Below are 18,084 nucleotides of genomic sequence, written 5' to 3'. Positions count from 1 at the left end.
CCGTTTCCTGCATTAAAAAATGTTACTTAAAGAAGCAAAATAAATAATAAAAGTAAAGTGTTAGTATTTTACATTTTGATAGCAGTTTAATTTAAGTAGTCGAGATTTGTAACTGCTTTATACACTGTTAGTTAGTTTAATCCATAGCACTCCTTCATTTTCTAATTGTTCATTATATGTTTTGTACCTAAAATCTGAAGTAACTATAGCTGTCAAATAAATGTATCTGTTCATGATACTTTGTCTACCTTAACTAAGGGCAAAATGTACTAAAACTACACATGCCTAAATGTGAAATCCTTTTATAAAGCTGTAACAAAAAGAGCTTTACTAATGAATTATTTAATAATGCTTAATGAGGTAATAAGACATTAATCAGCCCAAGGGTCAAGTTGCCAAATTCAATACCATGTCATTAATAGTAATGGTCAGCTCACTTTCTAATAATTTACAGATTTTGCAAACATTATTAAAGTCCATTAATAAAGGGATTGCAGGTTTTTTCACTTTTATAATAAACCAAAAGAAAAAGTAAATAATGGACTTAAGAGATAGCCAAGAAGAAATTGCATTGCCATTTTGTAAAGCCTTGCAACCCCAAAGTTGTTCTTAATGACCAAACCAATCGATAAAACAATGATTTCGTAACCATTAATAAAGCCATCAGCTACCCTTTCTGAATGATGCCTTATTAAAATTGGAATCACATGTATCAATATGTTTAGAATAAAAAAGTGAATCAAGTCTCAAAATCTATGAAGTGAAGTTTTATTTGAAAAAGATACTGACATGAGTAAAGTAAGCAACATGGATTGTATAAATATCTGTGCAACCAAAATGGGCACTGAGGCACTTTACTGCCTTCTGCTGCCATGATACACCAAACTATCCAGCTTCATGTCCAGCTACAAACCTCAGAATATCCTGTTTTCATTTGTCAGTTCATTTAAGTTGGTATCATCATATGATCTAATCTAAAACAAAAAACTAAACTAATTCCGTGTCACAAAAGGATAAGACTTGAAGTAGAAAGATGAATAAAAGCACAGATGTCATTTCATTCGCAGTTCAACATAAATTAATGTAATTTTTGTTTATGAGCTGCCATGTGAACTCAGCACACTGAAGCAAGTCAGGGGGTAAAAAGAAAAAAAAAAGATTCAGTCACTCACACAGGCTATCAGGAAATTAGCCGTGCTAATAGGGCTCCGTTAACACAAAATGGAGAAGAAAATAAAACAGCAACTGGACCATCACTGTTTGGCATTCTTCTGCAGTGCTTCAGCCCAAAAGCCCCTCATGGCACAATCAACTGGACACTATCAGTTACATCGGGTGAAGAGAACAATCAGTATTTATGTTACATAGTTTCCTTGATGCTTGTTGTGAAATTATTTAGTAAACAGAAAATGAGTGTCGGCCTGGTTTCTCCCTGGTACAAACTACACCGACAGGATATATAGTAAGTGCAACCCAAATTTTATTCTTAGCATTTCCACCCCTACCTTGGATGTAAAAGCTGCTAGATTTGTTTTCTGCAGTTGGAGCACTGTATGTCTTCAATCCCCAAAAAATATGCACGGGTGTAGAGTGTAATGTGGACTATGAAAATGCAACTACTTGTACAAACACCGCCTTAATTCAAACTTATTATATTTCATCAACATTTTACACAGAATCACAACTTTCAGAATTACATTCATTTTTATCGTACAATAACCACAGCAACATCGACGAATCTCTACAAAAATCCACCTCGCTGCCCAAACCAGCCTCCAGGAAGGAACATGTATGTAAGTGATGAAGACCACAATCTGCAATATCATCAGTAAATATTCTCATTATCAAAGCACGCCATCAGGTCAAAAAGAAATAAATACATATATAACAAAAATGATAACACTGAAGTGTGGTTGTTGGTGTTGTTAGACGCCCAGCTTGTTGGCGATGGTCATGAGCACTTTGAGGATGGGCATAAAGGCGGAAATCTCGCTGAAGTTGCTGCTGCTGACCACCTGGGTGTGGACCTCCAGACCCCGCTGGTAGTTCTGGCTCGCCACACAGCGGCTGATCTCGTGGAGCCCGTTCAGGATGTTGTGAGAGAGCTAAGAGACAAAAATATTACACGTTACTATGTGGCACCAGATGTTTAGTCTATAAAATGTCAGAAAATACCCAGCACCCACTAAGACATCTTGACCAACAGTCCAAAACTTGAGTATGTTTTCATTTTTGATAAATTACTTGATACATGAGTATTAAAGTGCTCATATTATGCTTTTTGGGCTTTTTCCCTTTCCTTTATTGTGTTATACATGTTTTTGTGTGCATGTAATAGGGTTACAAAGTGAAAAAGCCCAAAGTCCACCCCAAAGGGAGTTACCATCACCCACAGAAAAACACTGTTTGCGAACTGTTCCAAACTGCTCTATTGTAGTCCAGCCTTTACTTCCGCGATGAACGCGCGTCATTTTGCGTCACTTTGTATCACGTTATAATGCTCGCCTAATTGCTAGCGTGGCATGCCCTCAAACCAAGCTAGTCAGAGCGGAGGCCCGAAGAGTTCAGATTAAAATGTTACGTATGAAAGACTAATTTGTTAACATTTAAATAACTTACCACTCTGAAACGTCTTGCTCCAGTCTAGGTTGCGAAGCTGGTACGGGTTGTTCTGCCTGTGTTTCGGGATCAGACACGGGTTCGAACATGTACGGCTGAGACGAAGCCATGGTTACCGGCTGCAGCGAGTTTGTTTTGGATCACACTAGCTTGCTTGTCAGGGCCCGCCCTACTCTGCTTCTGACTGGCTAGTTGTCCTTACCTAGGTACTGTGCATGTGCGACTCCCAACAAAGATGGAATAGAAGTGAGATGCGTCACTCTGTAGCTAAAACAGAGAGCTCAACACACAGGGTGAAAAGAGGAGCTGCAGCAATGTGCAGTACAACAAATATGGTGTTTTTTGAAAATTAAACCATGTAATCCTATTCAGGTACAACCTGTAAATTTATAATTATGAACCTAAAAATGAGCATAATATGAGGTCTTTAAAACGGTTAGTACAGCAGAAAATCTTCGGCGAATTAGGCAGTGGTGTGATAGAGAAAAGTTGTGCAATGTATTTAAATTTTTTTTTTTTTAAGATTTTATGGGGCATTTTCACCTTTAATCGATAGGAAATTTGTGAAAGGGGGAGAGAGTCCTGCAGCGGCATAGAATTCGAATCCGATCTGCTGCCCTTTGCTGCATGTCATCCCCCATCTCTCTCCCCCTTTCATGTCTATAAACTTTAAAATAAAAGGGAAAAGCCCCAAAAAAGAATCTTAAAAAAAAAAAAAGGGGGGGAGAGAGGAGGAAGACATGCAGGGAATCGTCCCAGGTCGGACTCAAACCCTGGACCTTCTGCGTCAAGGCATGAACCTCCGCATAGGTGCGCCCGCTCTACCAACTGAGCTATCCTGGCCACAACGTATTTTCATTTTGATGAACCTGTGCAACCTTGAAGCTTACACTGGTCTGCACCTCGCTGTGTGTGTAGAAATAAAAATACACTTTCTGTCAATGCAGGTTGTGACTTTTTTTGTTGTTTTTTTTAACGGTTTTGTTTTTATTAGAAGAGAAGGAGATAATTAAATTAGAAAGGTGTCATTTAACCCAGGACATTGGTTAGCAGGGGTGTGTCAACTGTTGATTAACAAACTAACTTCAGCTTGGGGAGTTATTTTTCTTGACTCCCTGGGCTGTTTGTCTTTACTCTTCCCAACTTGTCGTTTTGTACGTTTTCCTTTTCCCCTGACATTGCAACATGCTGCTCTAAATAATATCTGGAAAGCAAACGTACAATGTGAACAATCAATTATTCTGCAACCCAAATACAATGTAGGTAGATGGAGATTTGTTAGTTTGTTAGTTAGCAGTTTCTGTGTGATTTGGGTGCACTGTAAAGACTCTTAGTGGTAATAAAAACCAACATCTTTATTAGTTTAAGAGGAGTAATCAATAAGGTCTCAATTAGAGGGAATGTGGTTTTCCTTGATAACATGTGCACATGTAATCATTTCTTACCGACTGCTCTCTCAGCTTGTCGTACAGGTATGCCAAACGTTTGACTGCATCATCAAGTTTCCTTTTGGTTTGCTGAAAAGGAAATAGTTGTGGTCATTTTATATCCAATGAAACCCAAACATCTTGCCTGAACTTATCCAAGCTTTACTGCAAACAGCAAAACACAGTGAGACTTACTGGGTCTCCGGCTGCGAGCTGGCAGCGCTGCACCAGGCTGTCAAAGGTGGATTTGAGAACCATGTGTTCAGCGGGGATTTCTTTCTGCTCCACCCTCTCTGCTGGCAGCTGCTGGAGGAGCTGAGGAAAACAAAGACACAGATACAAGGTGTTGACAAGGTGGTCCTCTGAATGTGAGAATTCAGAGGACAGCCCCTTGTCACACACCAACCTGCACGCTGGGCTCCTGTGGGGCTCCAGGTGGGACCTGGGCGTGGTTGTGGGGCTGAGGGGCCTCCACAGGGAATCCCATCACAGGGGCAGTGATGGGGGCTGGTGGAGTGTAGTTATCAGGGACCTACGAACACACAACAGTAACATCCAGTCAGTGAGAGGAAGGTTAGAAAACACTGAAACTGAGCAAGCTTTGATAATAAGATATATTGTTTTTTTTTTTGGCTACTTGGAGGCAGAGGAACTCCACAACAAGCTGACTGGATGTTCAACTTTAGTCAGTTTGTAGTTGCTAACTTTGTCCATCAGATTTTTAGTATTAGCAGGTAGCCAGGTAACCAGGTAGCAGGTTTATCAAAGCTTGTTTGCTGAACACATCCACCCTCTGCTGACGGAAATTAGGTTAATGAGAGTACAGTCATAATTCTCTGAGGGATTGTCACTCTGCACGACCCCTTTCAAATTACGTCTAGTCATTTAACTTATTGTTATTAATCAAATATTCATCGGTGCAGCTTTAAGAATGAACAATACATTAAATAATTAAACTGAGCCCTTGGTTGAATAATTTTACTTTGCCCAGTATTGCTACTACACAGCGATGTACTACATATCATAGCATTTTAGAGTGGTACTTTCACTCAAAGATGTTTTTCTACCGTTAACATGAGATACGTGGAAAGATTGAGTGACTCAGGTAAACAAAAAAATAAAATAATAATAATGTCATTATTTATATGGATTTTATTGTTATTGTTTTTATTGAGACGGAATTTCACTGCACATTGTACTGTGCATGATTGTATATGTGACAAATACATTGGATTTGATTGATGAAAAATGTATTAAAAAATGAATTGTTTTTTGGCTGATTTCTTGTTTTTTACAGGGTAAGAAGAACCTTGGATTGATTTTTTGTAACAAAGAGGAATTATCATGGATAGATGCTAATATTTTCAAGGACTGGCCCCATGAAAGGGACTGTACGTTCTCCGGTCTCATTCTCAAGAGAAACCTGCATGGTGGCCAAAGGGGGCCACCTGCTGGGGATAGTTGGTGGCCACAAAGAGACTTTTTGTGGCCACGGGCCATGCTTAATGTCGAATCCTGATTATTATTCGTTTGATTTGATCTGTGGTAAAAGCAATAGCTGTAGACTGGAACACTAAATGAAGGAAAGTCTGCTCACACATATGCAAGTTTATCATTCCAATTTAGGATATATTAAAAGGAAATATTGCACATAAATGCACAAGTACCTTCTTCTTCCTGGGTCCACCTCGTACTGCTGGTGGGTCATTCCAGCCTTCATGGGGTCCTAAATCAGAAGATGAGTGAGAATTTAAATGACTAGAGGTATATTATTTTCCTGTGCTCACACTCAAGCAGTCAGGTATTGTCTACACAAGACAATTTCTTTAGCCAAGGTTAGTCTACATGGCAAAAACACGCCATTAAGCAAAATATTTCAGCAGTTTATGCAGAAACAAAATTTGGGCATCCTAATAATCACTCAACAGTAACAATATCACATGCATATCTTTTTGAGCTCAAACATGTATGTATCAATTAAACAGGTTGTAATATGTCTTCATTACTAACATATGTGTATATTATCTTTAAAAAGGGCTGACACTGTATGATCCAAAATAAGACCGACAGTATCTTTATTCAAGCCTAAAAACTGTGGTTTTGTTTATTGTGTTTTAAGCGGACATCCATACAAATATATAAAGTTACTACATTTCCCTCAAGCATACAGCGGCAAAGCATACACCATCAAAAATACACTAAGTGACCAGAAAAATATAGAAACCCTGTACGATGAGTGCAATCTAATACAAAAAAATTTAGGGATTTTGTGTTGTACTGTTGTTTTTCTGGTCACTCGTGTATATTTCGATGCACTCTTATTCCATATCCAACCCTAACTCTGTCACCTCGAATGTCAGACTGGGAATTCAGCCAGGGAAAGAATCCTGCAGCCAAATGAGGTGGACAGCGGAATAAAACTCAATAAGCATCAGCAACAGATTCCTGTTAACATCTGTTATGTGTAGATCTGTCTCTAGAAATCAAAGTGGCATCTACCTGTAGGAGGTGGGGCCACAGCTGGGGCCGAGAAGGGCTTTACTGCAGGAGCCCCGGGGCCTCCCTGTGGGTAACCTGATCCAAGAGGGACATAGGGACCAGATGCCATGGGGGTTGCAGGCCCCTGGTTGTGCAGGCCACCTGGGTACATGGGAACTGGGGCTCCGGGCTGGGAGCTGGGTGGCATGGGGCCTGAAGGAAAAGAGGTAGACGACATGAAGCGTGTCGGTGGCACCCCGGGGCTGGGCATGGGGGGCAGGCCCTTGGAGGTCGATGACGGAGGCGGTAGTGGGGGTCCTGATAAGTTAGCAGCTGGCATAGAAGGACCTGGAGGAGGGAAGCCTGAGCGTCCACCAATGGGCATAGGCTGAGGCTGGAATGGCTGATGAGGAAGGAAACCTAAGAAAGGACAAGGACTATTACATCAAATAAAATCAGCCTGAAACACCTGAAAGTAGAATACAAATAGTCAACGTTAAACCTTGAGCCGGAGCATTATGTTGGGGGTAGGCAGGCCTCAAGGCAGGGCTAGTCGCGCTGGGCGGCAGTACATGAGAAGGCGGCGGCAGACCAGGCCCGGTGTTGGTTGGAGTTTGTGGGGTAAAAAACGACGGCATAGGAGGCTGCTGTTGGGCAGCCTGGTAAGGAGCAGATGGCTGGTACTGACTCTACAGTTGGGGGGAAAAATAACATTCTGTCTTAAAGAATAGTTCAAACATCAATAATTACACAATGGTGAATGTATGCTTTAACGCTTTCAATTGCTGATAAATTTATACCACAATTTGTGCTTTTGTTGCAGGAGCTTGAGCAGCAGGAGTGGGCTTAGCTGTGGACGCATTCACTCTGTTAAAGGAGTTTGAAGGCTGCTGTCCAACGGCAGCCTCTTCCTGAGCGTGGAACAGCCTGTCTCTCAGCATTGTGATCCCAGCCTGGGAAGGCAAAATTGTGCAAACACACAAAAGGTATTTATCACAATCCTAACGGAGCAAAGCTATGACTTTTGGGTTTTGAAATGAGGTTACTGCTATGCCTCTTACTTGCTCTGAGTTCTCAGGCAGGTAGGCCATGGCAGTGGCCAGACTGCCCTCAGCAGCCAGTATGCCAGCGTAGCAGGTTAGCTTCTCGGCCAGGATGGGGCTCTGGACAGCCACCTCGCTGTTGCGGAGGCGTTCGATTGACTTACGCAGCATCATTACTTTTTCAACTAGATCCTGAAAAATACACAGACACAAACATACCACTGTGACTGGTACATTCCTCAGTGCACCTACCTTCAGGCTACAACGGTAAGCTGTAATTGCAGCCAATACAAATTCTATTAGAAGTTCTTCTCAAACTGCTACAGTTTTGCATGTCAGTACAAGCAACCCTTCCTAATTCCTCATATATGAGTGGGATCCTTACCATGAAAACCATTTACCAGCTTCTCCTAGGTTAATATTCTACTCTACTTGTCGATCATTTTCACATGTGGTAGCACATAAAAACAAGACTCCACACATATTTCACATTTGCTTTTTTGTGCTTGATGCAACACTTTCATTAAAACTGTATTTTGTTCATGCCAAGCCCAGAGAAAACCTTTACAAAGATTTTACCTCTAGACCAAGAGGGGAGGAGCAGTCTCTATGCAAGGCCCAGCACTCCACTAGCTTCTCAATGTTCCCAGAGCAGATGTAACACAGACAGGCCTGCAGGCAGCGCTTCTCTGTCCTCTCATGTTCCAACCGGCCTCCCAGGGTATCTACCAAGAAGAATTGCAGAATTATACGGATATAAGGTAGCATGAATACAAACAAAAAGGTTATTCAGCAAGTAAAACAAGTACTCCTGAAACGGAAGAGTTCACCTGAAAGCGAGGCAAGTCGCAGCATGAACAATGTGCTGCTACACTTGTGAGCAACTTACCGCACAGGCGGGCAAAATCTTCAGGGTGAGCGTAAGTCAGCAGAGCAGCGAGAGCCTCCTTCCAATTGTCCAACTCACAGCTTTGCACTATGTCTCTCCAGTTCTGGGTCACCACTGATGATATCAGCTACAGTTGCAAACAAATTCAATTCAGTGTTCCCCTCTGTGATTGCACCAACTGAAACAGAATGAATCAAACACACTCTTACCATTGAAATGCTGTTCTTTTGATTGCTTAGGTATTTTTGCTGAGTTTTCTTGAGCAGCTCCTCTCCTCCGCTGATAGACAACAGGATGGCTTCAGCGTAACGACCATCATTCAGACACAGATCCACAGCTCCCTCAAAGTTACCAACCAGCAGCGCCTGGCTTATTAAACCATTCGTATCTTCAAAAGAATGACAAGGTCATTAGCCTTCAAAACAGCAACATAAACTGCAGTTTAATTTGCAATCTCAATACTGAGATGTGTGTGCAGATGAGGGATTTTACCACATGATACAGGGATCTGGAAGTTGGCGTTCTCCTTTGGGGTCTGACTAAAGAAGTCTGCCGGTGAAACAGAACCAGAAGTTCTAGCATCACATACCGCAGTTGCTACATCAGACCTCTGCAAATAGAACAGAGCATATGTTTTACAGTAAAAAAGTGCTGCAAAACTTGGTATGCAAATAACAACAAAAATATTTGAATTTAAACATTTTGTGTGCAGACTTGCTGACCTCGGTGGAGAGCCGCTGCATCTTTTCTGCCAGATCTTTGGCATCGACTCCGTGTCCATTGTGCTGAAGACTCTTCCCCAGGCATTTTGAAATCTGAATAACCACAACAGTTTTAGAGCTAAGACATAAAGGATATGAGTAACAGGTACATTCATATATATGAAAGATATCAGCTAATAGCTAGGGATGCACCGATACCAATATCGGGTATTAGTCCGATGCCGTGCGCATGTACTCGTAATTAAAAAAATTCTCCGATACTACCACACCCGATACTACCTCATAGCAACAGGACATTAAGTTCTCGGTCGAGCAGGTATAGGCGACGGAAGAGGAGCAATGCCAGCCGATTTTTTGGTTGCAAAAATAGAGGCTCTAACACAATACAGGATTGCACTTGACGGCCAGCCACTGTCGTTAATAATACTGGGTTTCGACGTCTTCTCAGTGTACTGGAGCCGAGGTATGAGCTTCCTAGCCGTCACCACAACACAGAAACCGTGTTTCAAAAGCTGCTTTGTCAAGAAGCACATCAGCAGCCTGTTGGCCGTGAGCGCCACCACTGATATTTGGAGTAGCAGTGTCAGCCCAATATCTCTCATCAGCTTAACAGGCATAAACATGAAGAGAACGATATTTCAATCTGATCCGTCTACATGCGGTCTCTACACAGTGCTGTTTTACCAACCACAGCACTACTCTGCAAACAGCGATTTTTTATTTATTTTTACAAACATGCTAAACCAAAAGCGGTCGGTTTGTAGTCTACCGGTTTATATAGTTATATAGCTACAAGTCTTTAAATTTGGACAACATCTTGTAAACTTAGCTGCTGGTGTAAACAAACCATCCTCGCCGCTGGAGCAGTAAATCCACATGGCTATGCACGTAAATGACGTCATCTGACTTTGCGTTCTTCATTCTTTCTGAATTTCACTCTGTAGTTTGATATTATATTATTGATATTAGGAATACTGGATTCATTTTATTGATCACTAGCTCAGGGAAATGGCCAGCCCAGGGGCACTGAGCTTTGAAGAGAAAAAAGGCATGGTAATTTGTAAATACTGCTTTGTTCTGATTTGTTCTAATTGACAACAATATCAGAGCCAGAATCATCTGTGTGTCTGAAAACACCCTCGGACCCAAAGGGGTTATTAGCAGGGCTTAATTTGAGCTGGAACATGTTCCGGCACCTCCGACGTTGGATCCGGAACCTTTTTTATTCGATCCGGCACCTCCTGTCTCACCAGAAAAAATTAAGCGCCTAAATGAAAAAAATAAAACTACTGTTTGTGTAGTGTTCAATGTTGTTATCTGTTTTGTTAGTCGTTATTCCCCATTGAAGTTCCACAAAAATCTTGTGTTTGCATTTTCGATGCGCTTTGAGGTGAATTTTCAGGGTAAGACGGAGGGGAGAGAGGGACGGAGGGAGGGGAGGCACTTCAACAGCGCGGCGCTGCTCTTGTGCTGGTTGAGACTGCTGTTATAGCCTCATTTCACTCAAAAATGTCAAAAAGACAACAAAGTTTGCTTAAGTTGTTGTTTTGTTCAGTTACCTCCAACCCCCGTTTTGAGTCGCCGGATCCACCCCCCTCTGCGCTCCGGGACCTCCCACTTTACAAATTAAGTACTGGTTATTAGGTACTCATATCGGTACTTGGTATCGGGGAGTATCCAAATGTAAGTACTTGTACTTGGTCTTAAAAAAAGTGGTATCGGTGCATCCCTAGTAACAGCTACATTTATTATTTATTATTATTTATTATCAGAGGCAGAATACCTTTATCTCCAATTCATCTTTACTGAAACCCAAAAGTCGGAGGAATTTAACGCGGGCTTCATCCTCAAAGTTTACCTGTAAACGGGGAGAGTAAATTCACTTTTAAAAAAAAGAAAGAAAAGACTTTGTGTTATGTCTGCATATCAAGACAAGGTGAGGACCCACCAGGAGGAACTTCCATATGTCCTTCTCAGCGTCGGACTTTGCGTTATGAATTTTGGCCTGGCAGTAGTTGTTGAAGGAGCCTGACTGCAGCGCTGCCTGCAGCTCCCTGGAGCGCTGGAGGAACTCTGTCTCCGTGGTAACCTGGCTCACAAACACTTGTCTGGGGACAGGCTGGGGGCTCTGCACCGGAAGCAGCTGGGGATTCTCAAAGGTTATCAGCTTTCCACCGAACTGAGAAAAAAAAAACAGCTTAGTCATAAATGCCTTTTCCATTAACATGCTTATAAAATATTTTAATGTTGCCACTTACAGCAAAGGAAGCCCCCACTGGCCTGCGCACCCACTTAGGTGGCTTCTTCAGGGGGGGAACTATGGTGTCCTGGACTGTAGGCTGAGGAACTTGGAGGGGAGGCAGCACCTGCCCTGTACCAAAGGGATCCATTGAATCAAATGAGGAAGATATCTGTAAAATAAAATGTTAAAAGTTAAAACAAGCACAACTCGTTGGGGCAGAGCTAAAATAATAATAATTATAACAATAATCGATTGAACGAATCAGCAATTATTCTGGTAATAATTAAGCAAAAATGTCAAAATTTCATCATCTGCTGTTTGAGTATCTTTGGATTTTGGAAATATACATTTAAATATGTCAACTTATGCTCTGTGAAAATGTGATGGCCTTTTCTAATTATTTGTCTGACATTTTATTGACCAAATGATTAATCGCTAAATTGAGAAAACAATCAGTAGATCAATATATTATGAAAATAATCGTTAATTGCAGCCGTACTTCAGTCAATTGCCTCTGAAATTCCAGGCAGTCATTTAACTATCTTTCAAATTAAATTTTATATTGTTGTTTATTAGTCGATGTCAATCCCTTCACACCAACACCATCTTGTGGACAAATAATGCAACACAGCCTTTCGGGATTAAATACATCACAGTGAGAACAGCCACTACCTTATTGGCTGTGCTTTGCTGCTGAGCCTTCAAGCTGCCTCCCATAACAGAGTAGACAGTGATTCTCCCATCAAATGAGGCAGCTGACAGCAGGGCTGGATTCCTGGGGCACCACTGGACATCGAAACACCACTGGTTTGTTGTCGGAAGCTCGTAAATCACCTAAAATGGAAGGAAATGATACGTGAGAATCCATGGCATTGGTATTAAGTCACAATAATGAGGGGAGGCACGGCAATTCCAGCACAACAGAGAAGCAGCAATTCACGTCATATACCTCTCCAGTGTTTGGATTCCAGCAGAGGATCCTGTTGTCTTTAGCACTACTCAGAAGGAGCTCAGAGTCAGCCTGGCTCCAGGATATGGACAGAATCCCCCTGGAAGAAAACACCAACAGAAGCTACATACAGTAAATTCTGCAACATGACTAAACAACTGAAATGAGCACAAACTGTTAAAGCCTCACCTTGTATGGTTCTCAAAGACTTTAAGGGGTGATGTGGCAAAACGGAGGTCCCACATCTGGATGACTGGCAGTCGGTCATCTTCAGAGGCCAACACCAACTGAGTGGCCACATCAGGGTGCCAGAGCATTCCTGAACAGTGCATCTGAAATAACATAACAGATGCGATTTAGGATGATAAAAGAGATTTTTCTACATGGTGCAACATTATTAATTTAACTTTCTGTCTAACCTGAAAAGGCTGGAAGGCCTAATAAGATGATCAAAATGAAGGCTGCCCCCGAAACCTTCATGATTTCATGATCAGTTGAGAAACCCGATGTTTTCACAAAATAGATGATGATCGGAGACACTAAAACTTCAGTCTCACAGGTCAAATCTGATACTTGACTTGAAAGTTGTAACAGTTTAGTGTGTGGCTGTTGCTCTGCAGGTACGCTGGATTTTACTGCAACTGGACAGCTGGCGTGAATAATATATCTGACATTACCACAAGTAAAAGTGTATTGAAGAAACCACTTTAGTAATAATGTTGAGTATCTATCTAAAACAAATAAAAAGTATAGCTAAGAGAAGCAGGGTGGAAAATTCTCATTCTGTTGCAGCCCTACTTAAATGTTTTCTTTTTTTAGCAATATTGACATTTATTGAGATTTTCTTTTATAGAAAACCACAAATTATGAATTTTTAATGGTATAAGTACCTATGATACTACATACTGTATACAATAAAATAAAAATTATTTGACTGGCCAGTGATCAGACCTAACCTGACTCCGCCAGATGGATTGCTTCGCATTTGCTCGGCATATCCATCTGGGAACTTTCCGTTGAAGAACTTTTGGGAAGGGGCAAAAATACTGGTTAGCTGATTGGATAAACTGTCTGTCTATCACCTATGTTGGTGATAGACGGGCCAAATCAACCAATCAGATCAACGAAGCATATGAAAATACAACCACAAGCCTCTGCTGCTGCAGGCAAAGCATAGCTGTTAGCTCAGCAAGCAAGCAACATGTCGGTAAAGGATATTTGCCGTTTGTGTAACGAGAATGTACGAATAAAAGGCACCATTTCAGGTTCCCGGTCCATATTCCAAAAGAAGGTTCCAAGAGAAAAAAGCATTAGCGAGCAGCTAACAGAATTAGGGCTACCGCTGTCTGAAAATTCACCACCTAAACCTGCCTCAAAACCAACGCTGATTGGTCCGGTCATTTGGCTAACGGCTCCAAATTTTCTCTATCTCAAGATGCCAGACTGATCTGCGAGTGGAAAACTGGAGCTCGCGATATCAGGACGGTCTCACGAGGCTAGATCAGACCTGCATTGATTGCGCAACAGTGGCCACTGTGTACAAATTGACAAAGTCTGTGAATAACTGCTATACAAATGTTTAATGTTTGTGCACGTTATAGGTTAGGGACTTACCATCTCCAACAGAAAACACTGACAAATAGGAATTACTTTGTAACACTTTGTAACACGTTATAATGCTCGCCTAGCTGCTAGCATGGCACGCACTCATACTCTGCTTCTGACTGGGTAGTACCTAGCTACTGAGCATGTGCGACTCCCAACAAAGATGGAGCAGAAGTGAGATGCCTCACTCTGTAGCTAAAACAGAGAGCTCAACACACAGGGTGAAAAGAGGAGCTGCAGCAATGTGCAGTACAACAAATATGGTGTTTTTTGAAAATTAAACCATGTAAACATATTCTGCTACAACCTCTACATACAATTATGAACCTGAAAATGAGCATAATATGAGCACTTTCATCATCCAAAAATGTTGCTGAAGTGTGGCACATGAGCCTTATTGATGGATTCATGAAAGACAAAGTTGCAGTGATTTTGCAGAAGATAACATTGGACTTGCTTGTATTTTTTTTATAAAAGCCACCATTTAAAAAAAAAAAGAACAAGCCACAAACCCTGTTGCTGTGGTCACTGATCTTGATGATGGGCTCGTTCTTTCTCAGATCCCACACGACTGCTTTCCCACTGGGGTTAGCAGAGGCCAGGATATGCTGAACCTGCCTGTTCCAGGACACAACACTGACATCTTCAGCAGGCTGAAAGAAGAAACGAAGGCTGTTACTGTCAAATCAAACCTGACTGTGAGTCTGAGACAGATAGATATTCAAATGATGATATAGCAAGGCCTGTGCCATGCGGACACTGTTTGTATCTATTTAATTGACCCTTAAGAGTAAGCTGCTGATAGTGATGTAGGATCGAGATATTCATTATAAGTAAATTGCTTTTATGACAATGATGAATGGCTTGCTTGAAAAATTATCGTTTTATAAAGAAAACGTCCATGTGGCAGGGCATCATTAACCCCATTATCTAAGGGAAGTTACACAACACATGAAATGGAAACCATAACAAAACATTCTTTCAGTCTTAAGTCCCAGAGATGAAACTACAAAGGTAACAAAACAGGAAGAAAGCTGCCAGTTGTGGTTTATACTGTATTTGGTGTTTTGACTCGCAACACTTAATTAGGTCAAGATCAATACAAGACGTCAACTCATCTGTCACGACAGAAAATGAGCTTCATTAAACCTATGATCTCTTAATCACGCACCCACCTGTGACTTTGCTCCTGGTGTCATTGGACTGCTAAAGTTGTTCAGATCCCAGATATATATCTCTGAGTCATTTGCTCCTGAAGCGAGGAGATTACTCTGGGGAGAGGACAAATTGAGAATGATGAATAGTGTTTACTACAGCACCAGGAAAGAGCTCTAAGGACGCAGGCGATTTTTTGACTGAAGACATTTACCTGAAAAGGGTTGAAATCGAGTGCTCGGATGGGTCCTGTGTGTTTGTCAGACTGTCCCACTACTGCGTCTGCACCGGAGCTCATTATGACCTCTGGGTTGTATACAGTTAATGTGCCATTTTCACTGCCACCAACCAGTCTCCCTCCAGTACCATCTGCTCCCATTCCGAAATTCACCCATACAATACTGTGCAACCTATGGAATAGGAAAAGCATACGAGTTATTTCCTACAAATGGCATACTCATAGTAGCCAAAGCTGAAATGCACTTGGTCTTTAGCTAGGCAAATCCTCTGCATGCTGCTACAAATGCTATATGTTTAAATGTCTCACACTTTGCCTTTAGAGCAAAAGTCACCCTCAATTTTTAAAAAAGAATAATAAAAATAGGTAGAAATCAGATGGGAATGAATTTAAGAAGAATCCAGTGTTTACATTTGGAATCAGCCAAGATTTGTTTCAAACTTTGCCCAAATAGTTTGAAGTGAACACTAGACACTTTGCTTTTTCAAACTACAGAAGACTGAGAGCAAGGATGACGATTTGTGATTTATGTGTCAAGATAATTATTCAAGGTTAAATTTTCTAATTAATCAAGCAAATATTTTCTCAAATGCAAACTTTAAACAAAGGTTGATAACACGCAGATCTGAAAGGGTGAAGCGTGTGTTGAATTTATTAATAAATATTCTGTGTTACCAGGATGGTAAATTAATCCTGACTACTACCAAAATATTGGAGCTTCCAAATAAACACAGGCCCTACTTCTGTGACAGTCAATATCTGTGGCTAGAGGTAGAACTGAGATAGTCCAGTACCAAAATAAAGCAGGAAGCAAAGTATTGTATCAAAGTACAAAGCCACATCCCTTCTCTACGGTGGCTGATATGGACAGTGGTAGTATCATGTATCTTATTTGTTTACCTCTAGAAATTACCTGTTTGAGGTGGGTAACGACCCTTTGAGCTGCATCTCCAGAGATGGGTCAGAGAAATCCACCTCAAATATCTCTAGGGCAGCTGTGGTGTTGAAAGAGGCATCAAGCTGTTGTGCTGATGTTCCTAAGGCCAGGTGGATAGGATGGTGTTCGGCAGGACTCCACGCCTGGTGGGCAGTCCTCTGGATCTCCTTCAGTCTCATATTCCTTTACAATTTTCAAGTCCTGGACAGGGGAGGACTCCATTACATCAAAGATAATACATGTATTTGCTTAAAGGTCCTATATTGTAAAAAGAGACATTTCCATGACTTTTTTTAAATTATAAAGCAGGTCGGGTTGCTATATGATTACTGTGAAAGTATCATCATGCTCAATACAAAAAGAAATGCGCACACAGCCTCTATTCAGAAACTGTGCCTTAAAATCAGCCGTCTGGACTTTTGTACACGGTTGTGATGTCACAACTATACTATATAGAAAGTGCCACTACAGTGCGTTACAGTCATTACCCGGCTGCAATGAGGGTGCAGAGATGCCGAGAGGGTGGTGCCAATATAGTAACCCTAGATTTGCTAAAACTCTTGTAAAATTCGCTGCCAGACGACCTATCCTAACCTTACTATTTGAGGTCAATGCCTAAGCTCAACCATCTTGCGAGACATTTGCAAATCTTGCGTTATTATCTGGACACGACTTGGCGAGTGCGCAGATGCAAAGGACTCAGAAACGCTGACCAATCAGAGCTGACTGGGCTTTTTCAGGAGGGGGGCTTAAAGTGACAGCCCCTAAAATAGATCTTTTCAGACATATACATGTATTTCCAGACAGACAGTATGAGAAAAATAATGTGCTTTTTTAAACATTAAAGCATGTAAACGTGTTCTAGTAGAAACGCAAAACACAAGTATGAACCTGAAAATGAGCATGATATTGTTATGGGTTAACAATACAATACCTTACAAATCTGCACTCACAATTGAAATAATCCTCTAACTTTAGGTCCAACAGTGTGCCACCCTTACTGACAAATTGCCTCGGACTATTTCCTGAAAGTGATGGCTAACGTTTACTTACGTTTGCCCAAACTGCTAGCTTCCACCGGTGTTACACACTGTTTATTATACCAACATTATAAGTCAACGACATCACAGTAACTTCATTGTAGTTACCGGTGATATAACCTATATTAAATCGTCGCCAAACCACTTAGAAATTAAATCAACGTAAGCTAACCTGACAACTGTCGCTCCAAACACGTTTCATACACTTAGCGTTGGCCTTAACGTTAGTTAATAACATTGAACACAGAATATCTGATTGCCGACTAACGTTACCTAACTATCACTCCAATAGTTTAAAGGGATCTGTTGATGTCTCATGCATGCCACTAGCTAGCTACATAAGTAAGAAGTCATATGAGCTAACAGGTTAACGTTGCATCTTGCCTGCAATATATAACCGAAGCCGACGTTGCTTCTAGCTAGCTAGTAATCAAACAGCCACCACCCTTGTTACCACATTCAAACAGAGAAGCTGTGTGTCAGACACGTTTAGGCCCAGCGAAAAAAGATAAATACGGTTTTGAGAGAAACTCACGTCAACTGTCTTAATCACAGCCTGACTGTCCGCATTCACAACAAACAGGAGAACTAGCTACTTATCAGCCAAGCTAGCAGCTTAGCTTAGCTGCAGGTAGATTCCGATCAAAGTACTCTGCTGTGTTGTCACTGAGCTACGGTAGCCGACACGGACATTTCTCATTTGGGAGTGGCCTAAACCAGTGGTTCCCAAAGTGGGTTCA

General features: G+C 41.4%; 1 protein-coding gene across 5 annotated transcripts; it reads right to left on the bottom strand.

Annotated features, from left to right (window-relative positions):
* Nucleotides 1-752: 752 nt before the first annotated feature.
* sec31b (SEC31 homolog B, COPII coat complex component) lies at nt 753-18,058 on the bottom strand. 5 transcript variants are annotated; one of them, XM_028568180.1, is made up of 27 exons: nt 17,880-18,058; nt 16,281-16,505; nt 15,344-15,539; nt 15,150-15,245; nt 14,487-14,627; nt 12,559-12,701; nt 12,370-12,469; nt 12,093-12,254; nt 11,437-11,589; nt 11,127-11,357; nt 10,962-11,036; nt 9,179-9,271; nt 8,949-9,066; nt 8,666-8,844; nt 8,457-8,583; nt 8,147-8,292; nt 7,586-7,759; nt 7,325-7,477; nt 7,027-7,213; nt 6,546-6,944; nt 6,395-6,433; nt 5,714-5,772; nt 4,453-4,578; nt 4,242-4,361; nt 4,065-4,136; nt 3,704-3,823; nt 753-2,105 (listed from the first exon to the last, which is right to left on the bottom strand). In XM_028568180.1, the coding sequence occupies exons 2-27, from the start codon at nt 16,481-16,483 to the stop codon at nt 1,926-1,928; spliced, it is 3,792 nt and encodes a 1,263-aa protein (XP_028423981.1). In that variant the 5' UTR covers nt 16,484-16,505; nt 17,880-18,058; the 3' UTR covers nt 753-1,925. The 5 variants fall into 5 exon arrangements, with proteins under 5 accessions (XP_028423981.1, XP_028423982.1, XP_028423984.1 ...); XM_028568181.1 differs by lacking the exon at nt 17,880-18,058 and adding an exon at nt 16,793-16,945; XM_028568183.1 differs by lacking the exon at nt 3,704-3,823.
* Nucleotides 18,059-18,084: the final 26 nt, after the last annotated feature.

Source organism: Perca flavescens, chromosome 21, assembly GCF_004354835.1.
Source record: "Perca flavescens isolate YP-PL-M2 chromosome 21, PFLA_1.0, whole genome shotgun sequence".
Taxonomy (NCBI): domain Eukaryota; kingdom Metazoa; phylum Chordata; class Actinopteri; order Perciformes; family Percidae; genus Perca; species Perca flavescens.
Note: the sequence above shows the minus strand (reverse complement) of the source record. Positions and strands in the feature narration are given on the sequence as shown.